We start from the raw sequence: 15,997 nt of genomic DNA, 5'->3' as shown, positions 1-15,997 counted from the left end.
GTTTTCAAAAACTCGTACTTCTGAATAAATAAAAAATTTCCAGCTGTTTGGATAAAGAAAAGATCAAACCAAAATAAGAATGAATTTTCCAAATTTTGCTAAAATTTTTTTATTCTTCCAAAGTGGCAGCGTGTCTTAATCCCCAGGACCTGATTCCCAAAGAAGTCAGTTGCCGCAATTGTGTGCATGGATAGCAGTGATTCCTTGGAGGACCATATGAGTCAGTTCTTAGGGATCCCAGACATCACTGTTCCCCTAAAAAACCAGATGGTGCCTGTGATCGGGTCTCGGAATTTTCACCAGTGTGCAGAATTCACTGGACAGCGGCTGGACTGCTTGAATTTTTATTCCGGGGTGGTGGATTGCACAAGGATATAGTAATCAAACGAGAGAATCTTGGTCTGGCCTCTTTTGAGATGGCAATGTCGGCCTAGCAGTCATAAAGTTAGATCAGTGATGGCCTGCTATGATCCCACTGGCCTTCTGTTGGATGCCCCGTGTGCATTTGCGCCAGAAGAATATGTTCTCTTTTGATGGAAAGGGGAGGAAGCAAGAAGCTTCCCTCCACTCTGCCACCCTCCCATCCCCACCCAAAGAATATGTTCTCATAGTTTCGAAATCAGAAAAGAAAAGCTCTAGTGGGAAAGGCCGGTTTCAGCTTGAGAAGCACGTATATGGACCACACTGCCATCGACAAAATATTCGTTGCAATGATGATGATACTCTACACTATCCTATCGGTTCGTGTATTTTGATTGGATTATTATAAATTTGATATGATACGACCGTTGCAACAAAAATCTTCTCGCTAACATCCTCTTGGCTCCTGTTGGCATGGAGATATCGTTTCATTGCATATCAGTGGTCATAAATTTGTATAAGAAGTGCATGCATGCTTCCAAAATACAGTAAAAACAAGGAAGCCTAGTAAGCATATGTGCTGTGAAGACAGCCATCCACTGGTTTGGTTGGTGAATGTTAGGATAGGAGGAGTCCAGTACTCTTCATAGATGCAAAGGTTCATGAAACTGGAGAATAGGTGATCAAGGGCGATTTGTATATGCTATCTTTGAAATAATCAAGGCCATGATAATGGGAAATTTTTAGATAGACTAGGTTCGATGGACCAATCCAATTCAAAAGCACAACTGGGTTGAGAATTCATCCTATTATCTATCGTATATGTGCCCTAGGATTTGGACCACTCCACTCGATCCGGTTCATCTAATAATTTCTTCATGGCAACGAACAACAAAAAAAAAATATAATAAATAGATATTTTGGGAAAAGTAGTAAATGGTTACAAATGATTTATAATATTTGAATTGGTGATCGATGTCATTAATTTAGTCCATATGCCGTTTTGCTATATATAAGACCCATATTAGAATTACATGCAAAAAGGAGAGTTTCACGAAACTATGAAATTATCTGAAAAAGAATGGTTATTCATTTTGCTACTACACTGAATGTTTAGCAGTTTGATTCCCCTCCCCAAGATGACTCGAATAAATTACCACTTCTCCGCTATAGCTGATCATATGCATCTCAAACCCAAGATACTCATTATATGAAAACGATCTAGTCATCTATAAATTAAAATATATTTATTTAGATCAACAAATACAACTTAGATTAAGATTCCTACACATGAAAAACAACAAAAGGATGTGGATGCCAACTAGCAGCCTACTCATAAGGATTCTCCATCTTCAATTAGAACTTGCTTTAGCAATGTACAGAGACTGACCGATGGGGAGGGTGTTACATTATCCCATTCTCTCCTGTTGAAATCAAGAGGTTTCTTACCTTAATTGATACATAGAAGTTTCCTTTTTTTGACAAATATTTGCTATTAAGGACAAAGCAACATGATCACACATTCTTAGATAAAAACCACCTAAACATTGTACAAATCACATCATAATTCTTCTCCTACGTGTCCGTCTAGCTTGCTCAAATGAAATTTCCCCTAAACAATTCACATCTAGTGTGGTGGCAGCTTTTACCCAACGATGCATACAAGGCATACCCATGAGCACAAAATTCTCCACATTCATTTTTTTTAAAGTGGGACACAGGAGGGCATGGGTCTACATCCCTACCATGAGAGGTCAATCATCACAATAATATATTATTTCCAAATGGAAGATGAACATGCCCCACTTGTTTCCAAAAAAAAATCTCCTCCCACTAAAACCAAAACCATAAGTTTCAGGCTGCCTCGGCCCCACAAGTTTCGGTGACATCAGCCAATTAGAAAACGAGACTCTCGTGGCTCGTTGGTCAGTAATTCAATACTCGAGTCGGTCGCTTGACTGTACCACCACATATTGGCGGCCCCCACCATGTCGACCGCAACCACCATAACCAAGTCAGAAACATCGGCTGGTGCCAGTGCCGGATTTGCCGCTGTATGGTAGCAAACTTCCCACCACCTCTTCCAACCTCTGACACTACTCCACCCCACCCAATAGCCTCTCCCTCCCTCCCTCCCTCCCTCCCTCATGTTACGAGTCTATCCTTCTTTCCTTCCTTTTTGTTCTCCCTCCAGCCCAAGCGTGAAACGTGAGACCACGAGGGTAGATTAATGGGAGCCCAAAAGAAGGACCAATGGGCCCCATACCTCATTGACGTTTCAAACCACCAACAGCTTCCCATCACATCATCCTTCTGTTCAAATACAAATCCCGCCCCAACACATCCACCACCTTCTTTTTTGCCTTTCCACCAACTCACATGTCACCCTCTTCTCCCCAGGCTTCCCTCCTCTCCCAATTCAAATTCTACACGATATTCTCACTCTTTGACGATGATCGAGTGATGTTAAGTTCCACACATCCATCATTCCTGTTCCCCTTCTTTACTTTCCTCTCCTCATGAAGTTCTCTTCACCCTCTTCCTCCTCCTTCGACTCTCGCTCCAATGCTGCTGCAGATGCTGCCGCAGGCTGCCTGTCGGGAATTCTGCACCGCATTCTCTGCGGGAGTCTCCACAGCAGCAATTTGAGAGAGGGAGAAGAAGCCGATGAGATCGATGCTGCTTTTGGCCGGGTCGAGCAGAAGAGCATGCGCAGTCCTGGCATTGTGGCGCGCCTCATGGGCTTGGAGTCTATGCCGGTGTATCCATATGCTGCTTCTGAGTTGATCGGGAGAAGCCGGTCGACGAACTCGCTCGAGAGCTGGCCTGGGTTTCTCTCCGAGAGAAGCCAAAGTCCAGTGGTCCGGACATCAATTTCTTTCCGAGAAGTACCGACGTACTTGAGGCAGGAGAATGAGGACTTCCTGCTTCTGAGCTTCACGCCTGATGATAAAGAAGAGACCATGGGATCGAATGGAATGAGACGTGCGACACGCGTTCGAGAGATGAAGGAGAGGAAGAGTGAGGACAGGGATAGAGTGAAGAGGGAAACCAGAAGTATCGAAGAAAAGAAGAAGAAAAACAGGAGAGATGAGCATCGGCACTGTCACAAGAAGAATGTGCCTCAGAAAAGAAACGATGAAGTTAAGGACTCAGCGGTCCATTCTCGAAAGAAGAATGTTCGTAGGAGGGGCTGTCAAGGTACCAAAGCAGAGGATTTGATCAAATCCACAAAGCACATAGAAATGCCAATTATGTTGGAAAGATCCAGCATTGCGAAAGAAAAGAAGCAGGAAAATGCTCGAGGGAAAGTGGAATCGGAATGCAGCTCCCAAGATTCCAGCCCTGTTTCAGTTTTAGATCTTGCATACACTGATGATGACTGCTGTATCAACAACAATTCCCCGTCTTCAGGTAATGCTGTGTTGTATACTGAAACTAGTTCCTGAAATATAGTTTTTTTTTTTTTTTGTTTTGTTAATTGTGACCCGTATCTTTATATGATGCAGAAGAAGAGAAGGAAACAGTGCAGCAGAGCTCAAGAAGAAAGCCATCATCAAACTTGGAGAACGTCAGCTGCTTATCTCCAAGCATTGGCTTTGCTGCATTCTCCTCCAAGGATGAGGGAATGAGGTCTTTGGATAAAGATAGCAAGAGATCAACGAAGCCGGGACAACCTTGTCCAGATTTTTCATACGCTTTGGGAAACATTTGCAGGCTAGCAGAGGAGGATCTGAAGAATTCTGCATGGATTTCGAAAGAAATGTGGAGGTCGGAAGGTGTTGAGGATATTGCAGCGGATCTTGGGCTAGAGATATTTGATCTACTTCTCTGTGAGGTAGTATGTGAATTTTCTAACTACAATGCATTGTGAAATTGTACATGAAATTTAAAGCTTCCTTTCCCCTGCAAATTGCTTCAACGAATATATGAACTGATGCAGAAAAGTTCATAGTCGAAGTCATTATCTCCAGTTATCATTTCTTTTTTCACATGGACCGAGTTTTTTATTTGCATGTGAAGGATGGATACTTTATAAAGCTGAATTGCAAGGAAAAACGGATGTAGCAGGTCAAAGAATAAAAATAAAAATACAAATAAGAAATCTTGCTCGATAGCAGGTAACTATAGTTCCCATCATTGGACTAGATCTGCTCTCAGTCAACATTACAGTCCAGAATGTTTCATGGATGTCACTGGTTGGGTTAATGTATCTCCTTACAGAATTTGAAAACTAGGATATCAATTAAGAAGCAAGCAAGGGAATTTTAATTAGGAGGGGGGAAAAAAAAGATTATAGGACAAGAAAAGGATTTTGGCTTTGAGTAGAACAACAAAACGGTACCAAGTCAAAATATCCATTGGTTGATGAAAATTAAAACTTTTGCTATATTGCTGCAACTGATAAAATCTGGACCATGGCATTTTGGACTCCCGTACTTCATGAAAGCCCAAGTTCGAATGCCCGATCGTTTGGATAATAACTGCGAGCAGACATGTAGCATATGAACCATGATTGCAGTACGAAAGCAACAAATTTTGGGTATGAGACAAATAATAGCATAATTTCAACACTCGATAGAGGTACTGTGGCCATGGCGTGTATATTAATTAAGTGGACATGATTCATCACAAATAGTTGATTGTTTGCAATATAACTGATGCAAAAAATATAACACCAGTTGCAGGCGAGATAGAAGTTGGCAGTTCGCAATATAACTGATGGAAAACATATAAAACTAGATGCAGGCTAAATAGAAGCTCACTTTTTGCGATATAACTGATGAAACTGCGGAGAACTAGATGCAGGCTAAATAGAAGTTATACAGAAGACGTTTGAATGGTCCAACAAGACGAAGTCAATTATCTTGTTCAAAGATCTTTTGATGTCACATCCTATTGAAGAAGATGGATTTTCTTCCATGCTTACCAGTCAATAGGCTCTTGAAAGAGGAAGGAAATTCCAATATTATAAAAGAAAACAAAGGTGCTAAATTTCTTTGCGATGACAGGGATTGTTTCAAGTATGGGATTAATTGATGACAATGTAATGTCCATAATTTTGATGGTGCTGATTTAAGAAATGATCTTTATCATAATCAAGGTCCTAACTACCATGATTAAGAGGTTTGAGAATTCTCACAAGTTAGGAGGGGCATGAATGTATCCAATTCAATTTAGTAATCTCCGCGTTTGAATGTATCCAATATAGTGTAGTATAACTCATACATACATAGGATCAACATGTTGACTCTCTTCCACAATGATGCTTGCATCTGAAGCAAGCAATAAGACGACTCAGTCCCAGATGATGTCTATTCTTGTAACGTTTAACCAAATTACCTATCTTCACCTAATACGTCACCTCTGACTGAGTGGAGGCTGAGTAATTTCAGGCAACAAAGCCTATGAAGAATAAGACAGCAGAAAAGAGACCATGGAATCACAGAGAAAGCATGGAACAACAAGAGATCATGATTTACGATCAGGGACCGACATTTTTCCTGAAAGAAGCAATTTCCAACCTCCACATAAATAAAGGAGCCCTCCAATAGAAAAGGAATATATTTCCAATCTAGCAACGCTAAGAAATGGCAGAAGGTGCCCACTCCAATTGCTTTGAGGTCACTGAGGACGACGCCAAAAAAAAAAAAAAAAAAAGGTGGAGGATAGCATCATTCAGTTCACACAGAGGAGGAATATTGCAACTATAGTCAGCCAAAACCACATTAACTTGCGGCAATCATAGCACTCGACCATTTATCAAGTTTAAAAAACAAGCTCGCAGAGACATGTTCTCAGATATCTTCTGCAACTATAAGATGACAAATGGAAGCTGCTGCTGCCACAACCAGAAAGCTCACAAAATGATTCTGATTTCCATATCATTGTTCCATGAAGAACGGGCAAGTGGCAAATAATGTGCTGAAAGAAAATATAAACATTTAAGAGTTTTCGCTGCTCGATTATCTATACAATACAAATCCTTGCCCAAAGAAAGGCCGCTCAGCCAAACAAATACAGGACTCACTGGTTACATGATTCGATGGTCCATTAGCAGAAACCTTTACCTTAGAATTAAAAAAAAAAAAAAAACAAATTAAAAGGTAAAAACAAGCTTCTACAACTCCGTTTATTCTCTTCTTCATAATATTGGGAAATCTGGTGACCCATCTTCTATCTATATATTCTTCCTCTTACGCTATATATGAATGAAAGAACGTTCGTACTGTCTCTAATCAGCTCAGAAACCCTTCGGGCTTGTTTTCTTCTTGAGGAAATGGCCACTGCTAAAACTATAACTGATTCAAAGAATATAAGGAACCAAGGAAGAAATAAACTTGTCAGAACAACGATAGGTATCGGTTGATGGCCTTTAAGCCATAATCTTCTCCTCCCAAGAAGAGAGGAGCTCTGACCCATGGAAGTCGCCTCCAGCACCGTTGAGTTGGTACCCCTTCTGCTGCTGTTCCAGGCCACGCCGGCCCATCGGTGCCGCCGGTCCATCCTTCACCAGAGACTGCACCCAGGAAAGGTCGGGCTCATCCAAGCGCCCCGGCACTGCAGCGGCCGCCGGGGCTGCCCCACCAAAGCCGCTTCCAGCCTGATTGGTTCGGAAGTTAAAAGATGCCGCCTTTCTCAGCTTGTTCAGCTCATCCCCTTGAATTCCCCAGTCCAACTTGCCGTCCGGCGAGCCCCAGTCGGAAAGAACCGACGAAGTCCCCGCTGCAGCAGTGGTCATTGAAGAGAGGGTCGATTGGCGACCTGCCATCGCTCCGCGGTCGATGAAGCTTTGGCTCCGCTTTGCAAACGCCGAAGCCCTCGAGCTCATGATGGCCTTTGCCATCGAGTGGTCGAGCCCAAACGATGAAGTCCCACTTACGGTTGGAGAAGGTGGCAAGTTGCCTCCGTAGCCAGAAAGCAATTGAGACCGGACTCCAGTGGGTGACTGGAATTGAGCTCCGGCGGAGGACGAGGCGGCTGCCGTCTTTTTCAGAGAAAGCCCCTGCAACTGAGACAGCACAGATGGATTAAGAGAACCAAATAGCTCGTTTATATCTGATGCTCGAGAGGCGGCGGCTAGGGAGTTCGGGGTCCAGTTAGCCCGGGGCGAGGCGGTGCTCGAGAACTCATCGATCAGCTTCTGCTGGTACCCTTCGAGCCCGAGCAAATCCAGGTCGAAGGCGCCCAGCGATGCCTTCAGCCTGCTGCTCGGAAGCTGCAAGGAGGGCGGGGTCGCCAAGCTGCCCGGCTGATTCATCCAGGCCGTCGCCGCGCCCAAACCCGACGAAGCTGACGGTGACATGCCCGACCCTGTCTGCTGCATCATCATCAAAGCTGTCGCCATATCCAACGATGACAGACCCGATGACGACTTCGGCGAGGAGAGCACCATCCCGGCGACGGAGGCGGCAGAGGGGTTGACAGAGCGGAGCTCCTCGGGCTTGTGGGCGAAGAAGCAGACGCGGCGGTTGCAGCCGGTCTCGTCTTTGCAGAGGCGGGTGCGGTACTGGTCCGGGTGGAGCCAGCTCTCGAATACACCGTGTGCATACTCGCAGGCGTCCCCGTTCCGGCACGACCCCTTCCGGAACTCTGGACAGGGGACGCAGCTGTAGAAATACTTCCTGGGGTCGCGGCGCCGGGCGTTCTCTCCCGGGTGGACGAAGGGGCACTCCGTCCAGTCATGGGAATAGGCCCTGGAACAAGGTTTGACTTTGAAGGTATACATCCGGAATTCATCCGTGCCGTAGATCCCGTTATTTATATCGGGGAGTGTGATGTCAAGAGGATATTTCTTCTCGCCGGACTTCGTCTCCTCTTCTTTTGCTCCTCCAAGAGATGAAATCCCAGAGCCGGCTTTGAGGACCACTTCAAGGGATCGGGTGATCGACGCGGAGAAGTGGCGGGCGATAACGTCGCCAGGACGGTTCCCGGCAGCGTCGGTGGCGTCGACGTCAGCGGCGGCGTCCATTAGCATCTTGACGATTCCGAGGGAGAAAGGGGAGCCACCGGAGGCGGCGCAATGGAGAGGGGTGGCGCCGTCGGAGGGGGAGCGGCGGGAGGCCTCGGCGGGACTAGCTGCAAGGATGTATGCGAGTACGGTGGGGCTGCCGTAGAGTGCAGCGATCATGAGCGGGGTTCGCTGTTCGAAGCCCATCGTCCGCCGGTTGAGGGAGCGGCAGTACCAAGGGGCTGGACAGTCGAGGGGTAGGCCGTCGTCCTCGACGGCGCGCTTGAAGGCGGGAAAGTCGTCGGAAGCTGAGAGCTCGAGGAGGAGGGAGGCGGGGAGGGCCGCAACCGAGAGCTTCTCGGAGTCGCCGCCGGCGGCCATGACGGCGGGGCCGGTGGGGGGAGACGGGGGTGGGGAAGGCTTCCTGAGGCCGCTACACATATCCTTTCTTAGGAATTACGAGAACGGTGATCAGGGTTTGGAAGCGAAGGCCGGGGACCGGGGGTCGGGAGGCGGGGGATGTGGGTCGTCTGGTGGGGCTTTTGTAGTTGGGGTGGAGAGGATAAAATAGGGAGGAGGTAGCTTCGCAGCGTTGCCTTTTTGGACCACCAACGCAGCACCAGCACGGGAAGGCGCCAACCATCTTCCGCCTTCGAAATGAAACGCAAACTTCGGATAAATGAAATGCAAATGAAAATGAAATGTAAATGAGAAATGAGACACAAATTAGAATGAGATGCTAATTCCAGGAACCGGAGTCGTGGGCCCGACCGAATGCGACCTTTAGCTATATGGAAATGCGGTCGAGACTCGTAAACCGTGGCCGCATCTACCCGAGTCCCGGGATCCACTTAAAGAGGCTGGTACAGCCTCACTCAACACGACCCATCTCCCTATCTCATTGCGATCCAAATGGCTCCAAGAAGCTTTTGTAGCCTCACAACCCAAGAGTACGTTGGAAGCCCTGGTTGGTTTAATCCCCATAGATAATGTTACGGGAAAGCGAAGGAGTTAATGGGAGTTTTTGGCCCAGTGGCTCTTTATATCTGCAAATGGGAGACCGACACATCACCCGTCATTCCCGGTTAATGAAGGGGAGCACAAATTTATCCGCCCGCCAACTCCAATCAACGGAAGGACACGTGTCGGCCGTGTTGACCAGCTTTGACCGAAAGCAAGCGCGGTGGTTGATTGCGCGGTCAGCATTCCACTTGGTTCCGGATCGTAGCAAATCTCCGTCCAGTTTCGCGATGCCAACTTTAATTATTTTAACTATTATCTAATTATTTATTGATAAATATAAGCACAAGCTCTGGAATCAAGACAGAATCTCCAATCCTGAGTAACTAGCCAAAAATACCGTCTCTCCTCACGGGTGGGGTACTCGTACACTCCCGGTGAGCTTACCACCTCTATTGACCTTCAAATATTGCTTTTGTTCGTAATAAGGACCGGAGAAGGCCGACCAGATGGACGGTGTACACAAATCAGACGGTCATGATTGAACAGCCACTTGACGATGGGTGCGGCAAATAATTGTTGTGGTCGCCAAGTCAAAGAAACGGAGGGATAATGTTTGGACTCGTTTGGCTCCAAATCTTGGTGCGATGCCGAGTGTTGCCCGGTCATTGTCATCGATAAGGTAACGCTACGTTGTAGATTATTGATTATAATGTTTGTTCTTACTAGTTGATTTCCTGTCATTTATGTTGGAGGATTAAGATATTAATTGATGCATATATTCTTTCCCCCTATTAATTGATGCGTGTATTCATTATTCAAGTGATTTCGATAGAAATTTTACTTTTTAACTCTATGTATGAAGCATGGTTCTCTATTTCTAAGTAGCACCATGCTTACCTACTTTGATCAAGAATATTTGTACCATATATCTAAATTATGACACTTGATTGTCGTGTCTCTATTCATCAACAAACTTAATCGAACATTAGTAATCGGAATGCTTATCGATAGCATGAAAAATTATTTATCATGCATCATACATTTTCACACTAAAAAGCATATGTGAAATGAATGACTGATTCAAAAATAGATATTTTTTTGATGATTAGTTGTGGTCCAAATATTTTAAGTAATGTTTACTCTCAAGTTATCTACAACTGGTCCAAATAATATTATATACAGAAAATTTAATTACTTAAAAAATTTTAAAATTTTAGAAGATTTTTATTTTTATCCTGCACTTTGGTTTACTACAATTAGATCATCAAACTTTTAAAATATTATAATTTCTCTTTAATTATCATTTTCATTTAATGTCACGACGAAAATGATCACATACTATCATGTGATATGCAGTGGCAGCTGATGTAGCATGAAATAGTCAATATGGAATCTTTGTAAAATTTTTCTTCATCTTTTTCTCTTTATAGCTAAGATTTCTATTTCTCACTTCATCTTTTCTTCTTTACCACTATCTTCTATAAAATTTGAGCACCTCCGATACTACCATTGGTATCTCTAGATTTACCATCACCAACTCCAAAGCCTTCTTCATAATCACCACCATCAAGACCGCCTTTGTCACCACCACCACCACTAAATCCACTACCGCCGCCCCTTTTGATGCTTGAGAAATAAGCCATTTTTTTGGAGTATACCCTAGGAAGGCAAATTTCTCATATATAATAGCACATCGAAGTTATAAAACTCGTTCAACTATGCTAAGCCTATATGTTTGTCTCCTTCCTAAATATCAAGAAGAGGAGGTACAAATGGTGGGGGTTTTAGAAAAGATAGTGGTGGAGAAAAATAGAGAAAAAATGATAAATGGAGACCCTAATTAAAAGAGGAGGAAAAGACGGAAAAAAGAATTTAAACCCTAGCTACAAGAGGAGGAAAGGAGAAAAGAGTTTAAACCCTAGCTAAAAGAAAAGGAAAAAAAAAAAAGGAAAAGAAGAGGTTTAGAATTCTATATCAACTAATTCCATGCTACAACAATTTTCACTATATGTCATGTGGTGTCACGTGACCATTTTCATAATAATTTTTAGACGAAAGTAGTGGTCAGCGAAGAAATTATAATATTTAAAAAAAATCGATGATTTAATTATAATAAATTAGAGTTTAGGATAAAAATAAAAAATTTCAAAAAAATTTAAGATTTTAAAATAATTAAGCCTATAAAGAATAAAAATGATGTTGTTAGTGAAAAGGTTTCTCGAGGAGCAAATTACATCAACAAATTAACCATTATCTTCAGAGCCGCAAGCGACATCAGATCAAGTTGATGGCTCTACTTTATGTGGTCTGTGCTTCCCATTGTACCAGTCTACGAAGGTCTAACACGTCTGTTGGTCTCCTGCTGGACAATGCAAGCCTATCGCATGTATTCATCCAAGTCTTATCACATTTCCACATGGTAGGGCCATGCAGACTAGTCAAACTTGTACCTAAACAAGAGAACTGGCCCATCAAAGTCAGGGCCCCTTATCTTATTCACTCGACTGGTGCACAAATTATAAAGCCACACCCTGACCACCATAATGGATTTGAAACAAATGCTACGTTGAGCACAGGCAGGCCAACGCATCAACCAACAACTGCAGCTGTTGAAAATAATTAAATGGGCATTTTATAAGGACACTTGACATGCATGAGCTACAGGCAGTTCTCAGAAGAAACTGAGACAAAAGGTATGGGTACGAGTAGGAGAGTGGCATCCAGATGCATAAATTTCGTAGCCTATTTATAAATTTGACCAAAACTCGAAATTTGAATTCATGGGAAGCTCGTAGACCTTAGAACTTCATGCTATAATGTTGAGCCCATTAGGGCATAAGCTTCACCGCACTACTATTTTCCCTGCTCCATAATACATCAGTTATGGGAGTCAGCGATTGGTTATATCGTGTGCAAGACCTAGATTGACACCCTTGTTTGCTGGACCAATATCCAACTGCTACAAATTGACTGGTGCTCATGACAAGGAACGGATTAGTGCAAAGCAGCATATAAAACTTCAAATTGAAAGTTTATCCGTATTTTTTAGGATAATTTCTTTAAGCAGTATGGTACTAATGTGCTACAACTAATATATGAAACATCCTAAGATGAAAGGACTTTATTTAGCTCCATGCAGAGCACAATCAAATCTCAGTCAACAATAGGAAGAAAAGATCCCTTTTCGTTTCTACCAATGGGAACAAAAAGAACTTCTTCATGGGTCTAGTAGAATCTAACTCGTATAAAAAACTCACAATGATTCTTGCTTTCACAAAAAAGTTATTGCATTGTTACTACATCCACAATTGATTAGAGACGGAGATATTATAGTTTATATATTTGGTTGCAACGTTATAATTGAGCCAGGCCGGATTGTGGGTGCGTGGTGGATGTTCAACAAGTTGATAAAGAGAAGCGTGTGGGCAAAGGAAAGGAAGAAAGATGATGTGATACACCAAAGTTGACCGTTGAGTGGATTGGCTGCCACGGCCGACATTTTTGATGGAAAGCTCGTTCCAAATGCAAGAGAACAAAGTCCTGTCCCGGGGCCCACTGGACTGCGGATTGGGATGGCCGGATGCCCAAGCTCCTCAGGGAAAGAGGAGTAGAAAACCTACAAAAATAAAAACACAAGAAAAGGAATCAACATCTTTATCCTACATTGACTGCCATTTTATTTTTAGATCCCACTGTTTCGTTATTTAAGTCTAAATCTTTGATTGGAATTGCTATTTTATTTATTTAATTTTAATTTTTAGTCGACATGTAAAGCAGTTCTGCGACATGCAAGGGTGGTGACATTTCCAATTTCGGTCCGGTCAAGCCGGGACACATCTATAATTTTAACCATATCTAACATGACTCGATATTGGATTTCAGCTTGATCCGCATCTAGCCATAAATTAACCTCATGATACAATCTGAACCATATCTAACCTGCTTGATCTAGCTCCAATGATTTTGGTTATGAAATTTCACAGTGAATTAAACAACTCGTCTTGGAAGTCATGACCAATTTTTTTAAAAATCTTTAATTCAACTATGCATCACCCACTTGAAACATCACATCATGATTTGGGTTGAAACTTGGAATCACAGTTGGACTTGTGCAGCGCATGATTCAAAAAACTAAACGCATGTAACAGCAGGAACTAATTGGATGTAAAGGCAACAAGAAGAGAGAAGGAAAAAAAAAAAAACCCTCAAATGGCAGTGCCCACTTGTAAAGTGGAAATGGGAATTCCCTCAAATGATTTGAGAATCCTTTTTTTTTTGTTGCTGGATGTCAAATGATTCCAGAATTGTGCCTAATAAATGATGCATTTAGAGCCATTAATAGGTCACATGGAAATGATCTGCAAAGCTGTCCTGAATGAATGCATCCTTCGCTTGACCAAGTAACATTACTGCTAAAGCGTCTTTATTGGTGAGAGCAGGACATTCCCTGCTTTTAAGCTCCACCTAAGCTTATCTTTTGAAGCCTGCTTTGATCAAGACACCAAGGTTGTCAGCGTTGGGAAATCGGATGTTGTATGCTGAATCCATCCATAGCTGCTAAGGGGGAAGCATGGGTCATAGCAACGCAAGGAGTGCCGGCATTCTTATTCCTATGCCCCATTGGACACAATCAAGATCCTCTTTGGTTGTGAAGTTTTTTTACTTAAATCAGCCACCATCCAACCACTTTTAAAAGGTCTCATTTATTATTTTAGTTTTGCATCGATTATATATTGGATATTTACATATGATCAAAAAATTCAAATAATATCTTCTGATTAGTATTTTTGAGCAAAGTCCTGAATTGAAGATGATTGATTAGATGATGGGATTGAATGCTAATGCCGACTGCAATATTGTTCCAGAATGGGGCCATGTGGATGCAAGCGGGCTACCAAAAATAATTGCACCTAGCTTTTAATGGTTAAGTTCTGATAAGCACAAGATTATTGAGTTGTTATGGGCTTTCATGTGGCTTTAATAGGGATGGGTGGGAGTGAGTTGGATCCTTGGACATGGTGCGTTGGTCTACCATTTGGAGCATGGTAACCTTGTTCTAAAGAAAAGTCTTGTATCAAGGTGGCGTCAATATTTGAGATTAAGTGAGTTAAAGGGCTTATGGTTCAAGCCCAACATGCTGGGTAGAGCGAACCTAGTGGAGAAATGGATCTTATTTAGCTACTCATGGAAGGCCCAAATCCATTCCAAAGGATCCTCCTAATCATACTTAGCATTCAACTGCAAAATTTCAGCATTTCTAGCCTTCAAACTCAAAATATTTCAACACTAAATGCACCTCACAGGTCTGAGACCAATGTTAGAGGAGGGATGTGAGCAGTGGGGCAACTAATATACACCACATCTATAATCCATAAGAGGATATCAATATTGCAAGCAGGACTATATACATTTATTGGTGTTCATCAACAGCTAATAGCTTAGCTGATTGACACACCTCTTTTAAGCGAGACATCTCAGATTCAAACTTGAATATGCATTCATTCATACAAACATATATGCATACATACATACACAGACATATGTATACATACATAAATACATATAGCATTCCTTTTCCCAATTGCTTGCTAATTTCATGTTAATATATCTCTTGGTCCCACTTCCAAGCATCAAACAAAGGTTCACTCAATCAGGCATTTCTAGGACAATTTCCAAGATTGAATAGCATAGCATCATATCTCTAGCTGACCCATAAATATCATGACAATGTGGAACGCATTAAAAACTGCCTTGCAATTAACATAATAGAGCTCTGATGAAGAGTTAGGTGTTAAATGCTGTAGCTAGACATGGACAACCATTTGAACATGAAATAATAACTTTAGCTCGAGTCAAGAACGATGCTTGCACCTGAAGTAATAGACGTGGAGCCCGAGTTCAGACTGGGTCGGGTCCACCAGCCCAGGCCTGACCTGGCCGAATACCAAACCGAGCAAGATGTTATTTATATGGATTCAAGTCAAATCCATATATCCTATCAAGTTGGTTGAAAGGGTCCATTTAGAGTCCACGCATGCTTGTTATATAAATAAGACTTGTGCATGAAATTTTGATCCAACACCTAATTTCTTGTCCTTGTTTCGAAATCCAAAACCAACGAAGTTGCTAAAATTATTTTATTAGGATCTATGAAGAATCAACAATGACGACATACTCCAACATATAATATCCTCCAGAGCACCATATCAAGAGTAGCTGAGCAACTTCTTTAATTTGGTTTAGGGACTACATCTTTCTTCAACATATTCATATGCGTGTAGCTAAGGTCAGACGCCTGAAACACCACTTAGAAGGACTACCAACCATATCATGGAGTTGTGAAACACTTAAAAAATACTATGCCCACACTTTCATATTGTGAGTACTGTGAGTATGGTGAAGAGGAAGCAACTACATATAATTCAACCTTTATTGGGCAGCTACCTTATAATTCAGCAAATTTTTGGGCAAGCAGTTTTTTCCCTAACAACCCCTGGACATGTCAGCTCAGTTTTGTATCTTTGTCCAAGCTACGTGACGGAGGTCCACCCAATAACAAAAATATATGTTTGGAAGAAAAACTTGGAGACGTTAGCTAGGATCAACCAACTAATCCATATTGCAGAAAACAGTCAAACTATTCTAGGTTCAAAGCTTGTAAGTGGTTCTGTTTAAGAAGGTGGTCAAGCTAAAGCTCAAGCTTTATTAGGACAAACTAAAATC

At 42.5% G+C, this 15,997-nt stretch overlaps 2 protein-coding genes across 2 annotated transcripts; one reads left to right on the top strand and one right to left on the bottom strand.

The window, feature by feature from the left end:
- The first annotated feature begins 2,560 nt into the window (after positions 1-2,560).
- On the top strand, positions 2,561-4,320 carry LOC105044597 (uncharacterized). The gene is made up of 2 exons (XM_010922543.4): positions 2,561-3,774; positions 3,870-4,320. The coding sequence occupies exons 1-2, from the start codon at positions 2,880-2,882 to the stop codon at positions 4,232-4,234; spliced, it is 1,260 nt and encodes a 419-aa protein (XP_010920845.1). The 5' UTR covers positions 2,561-2,879; the 3' UTR covers positions 4,235-4,320.
- A 1,963-nt stretch (positions 4,321-6,283) lies between these two features.
- On the bottom strand, positions 6,284-8,855 carry LOC105044598 (zinc finger CCCH domain-containing protein 33). Its single transcript, XM_010922545.4, has one exon. It carries the CDS (start codon positions 8,750-8,752, stop codon positions 6,737-6,739), a length of 2,016 nt encoding a protein of 671 aa, XP_010920847.1. The 5' UTR covers positions 8,753-8,855; the 3' UTR covers positions 6,284-6,736.
- Positions 8,856-15,997: the final 7,142 nt, after the last annotated feature.

This window comes from Elaeis guineensis, chromosome 5 (assembly GCF_000442705.2).
Source record: "Elaeis guineensis isolate ETL-2024a chromosome 5, EG11, whole genome shotgun sequence".
NCBI lineage: Eukaryota > Viridiplantae > Streptophyta > Magnoliopsida > Arecales > Arecaceae > Elaeis > Elaeis guineensis.
The sequence above is the reverse complement of the archived record's forward strand: the minus strand, read 5'-3'. Positions and strand labels throughout refer to the sequence as shown.

Coding starts and splice junctions, on each gene's coding strand:
- LOC105044597 (XM_010922543.4), top strand. CDS start 2,880: ATGAAGTTCTCTTCACCCTCTTCCTCCTCCTTCGACTCTCGCTCCAAT. Junction 3,775..3,869: donor CAACAATTCCCCGTCTTCAG/GTAATGCTGTGT, acceptor TATATGATGCAG/AAGAAGAGAAGGAAACAGTG.
- LOC105044598 (XM_010922545.4), bottom strand. CDS start 8,752: ATGTGTAGCGGCCTCAGGAAGCCTTCCCCACCCCCGTCTCCCCCCACC.